The sequence below is a fragment of the Monodon monoceros genome, unplaced genomic scaffold (genome assembly GCF_005190385.1).
Source record: "Monodon monoceros isolate NGI ecotype Baffin Bay Population unplaced genomic scaffold, NGI_Narwhal_1 Contig5316_ctg1, whole genome shotgun sequence".
Lineage (NCBI taxonomy): Eukaryota > Metazoa > Chordata > Mammalia > Artiodactyla > Monodontidae > Monodon > Monodon monoceros.
This window is the reverse complement of record NW_021701148.1, coordinates 1-1017: the sequence shown is the minus strand read 5'-3', so window position 1 is coordinate 1017 and position 1017 is coordinate 1. Positions and strand designations below refer to the sequence as shown.

The 1017-nt window shown below is 56.7% G+C and overlaps 1 protein-coding gene across 1 annotated transcript; it reads right to left on the bottom strand.

The window, feature by feature from the left end:
- Positions 1-8: 8 nt before the first annotated feature.
- Positions 9-1016, bottom strand: LOC114890168 (melanoma-associated antigen B1-like; the record flags this gene model as incomplete). The annotated part of the gene is made up of 1 exon (XM_029213595.1): positions 9-1016. A coding segment is annotated over exon 1 (1008 nt), but the record flags the coding sequence as incomplete, so codon positions are not given.
- Position 1017: the final 1 nt, after the last annotated feature.

Sequence of the window (1017 nt, the reverse complement as noted above, 5' to 3'; positions counted from 1 at the left end):
TTGGAAGGCGCACTGGCCTTGAGACGAGTACCAGCCCTGGCTGCAGCTCTGGCTTGGGATCGGGCTTGGGCTCTCTCTTCCTCATCTCTCAAAGCCTTTTCATAATGGGCTGGAAAGGCACTGGGGACGGTACCAGTGACCCTGGCCACAAACTCCAGGACTTTCATCTTGGTGGTTTCAGCGCGGGCTCTCCGGCCCCACAGGAACTCATAGCGCGGGGGATCGCTGTCGGGCACCTGACGATACACCAGGTACTTTTCCTGCACCAGATCTTCTGTGATAAGCTTCCTGGGCTCCCCAAAGATTATGTGCCACCTTCCAACATAAACACCCAAAACATTCAGGTATTTCCAGATCTCCTCCTCAGAGGCGCGGTCGCCACGCAAGAAGATCACACCGAGGAGAAGCATCAGAAGCCCATTCTTCCGAAACGGCCCGCCACTGCTCTGACACCCATCATCACTGACATGTAGCTTGCTGACAAGGGTATAGGAATCACCACCCGGCTTGACTTCCTTCAACTCAAGACCAAAGATCAGCTGAACGCACTCAGCAGCTCTCCTGAGGATCTCAGGGAACTTCCCCTTGTACCTTTTGTTCACAAGCTTCAGCAAGTCTGCCTTTATAATGGGCTCTTCCATTGTATACTTCTCCAGCAGGAATTCTATCAACATTCCCACCGTCTTGATTAGAGGATCTCTCTGAGAGCTCTCACCGGAGGCTGAGGCCCGGCAGGAACTTTTCCTTGCCTGAACCGGGCCCTTGGCACGCACATCAGATCCTGGGCCTGAAACCCCTGCAGCACGAGAGCTAGTGGCTGGGGCTCCCTGAGGCTCCTGGTGAGTGCCAGCAGCAGCGGAGCTCGGGGGAGTAGCCCGAGAAAGAGAAGAGGGGCACGAGGGCGACTCTTCTCTCTGTGCTGCAGTGGCCTGAGCACCCCCGAGATTCTGGGTCTCCCTCCGGGCCTGGTGGCGCTTCTCACGGGCACGGAGCTTACTCTTCTGCCCCCGAGGCATG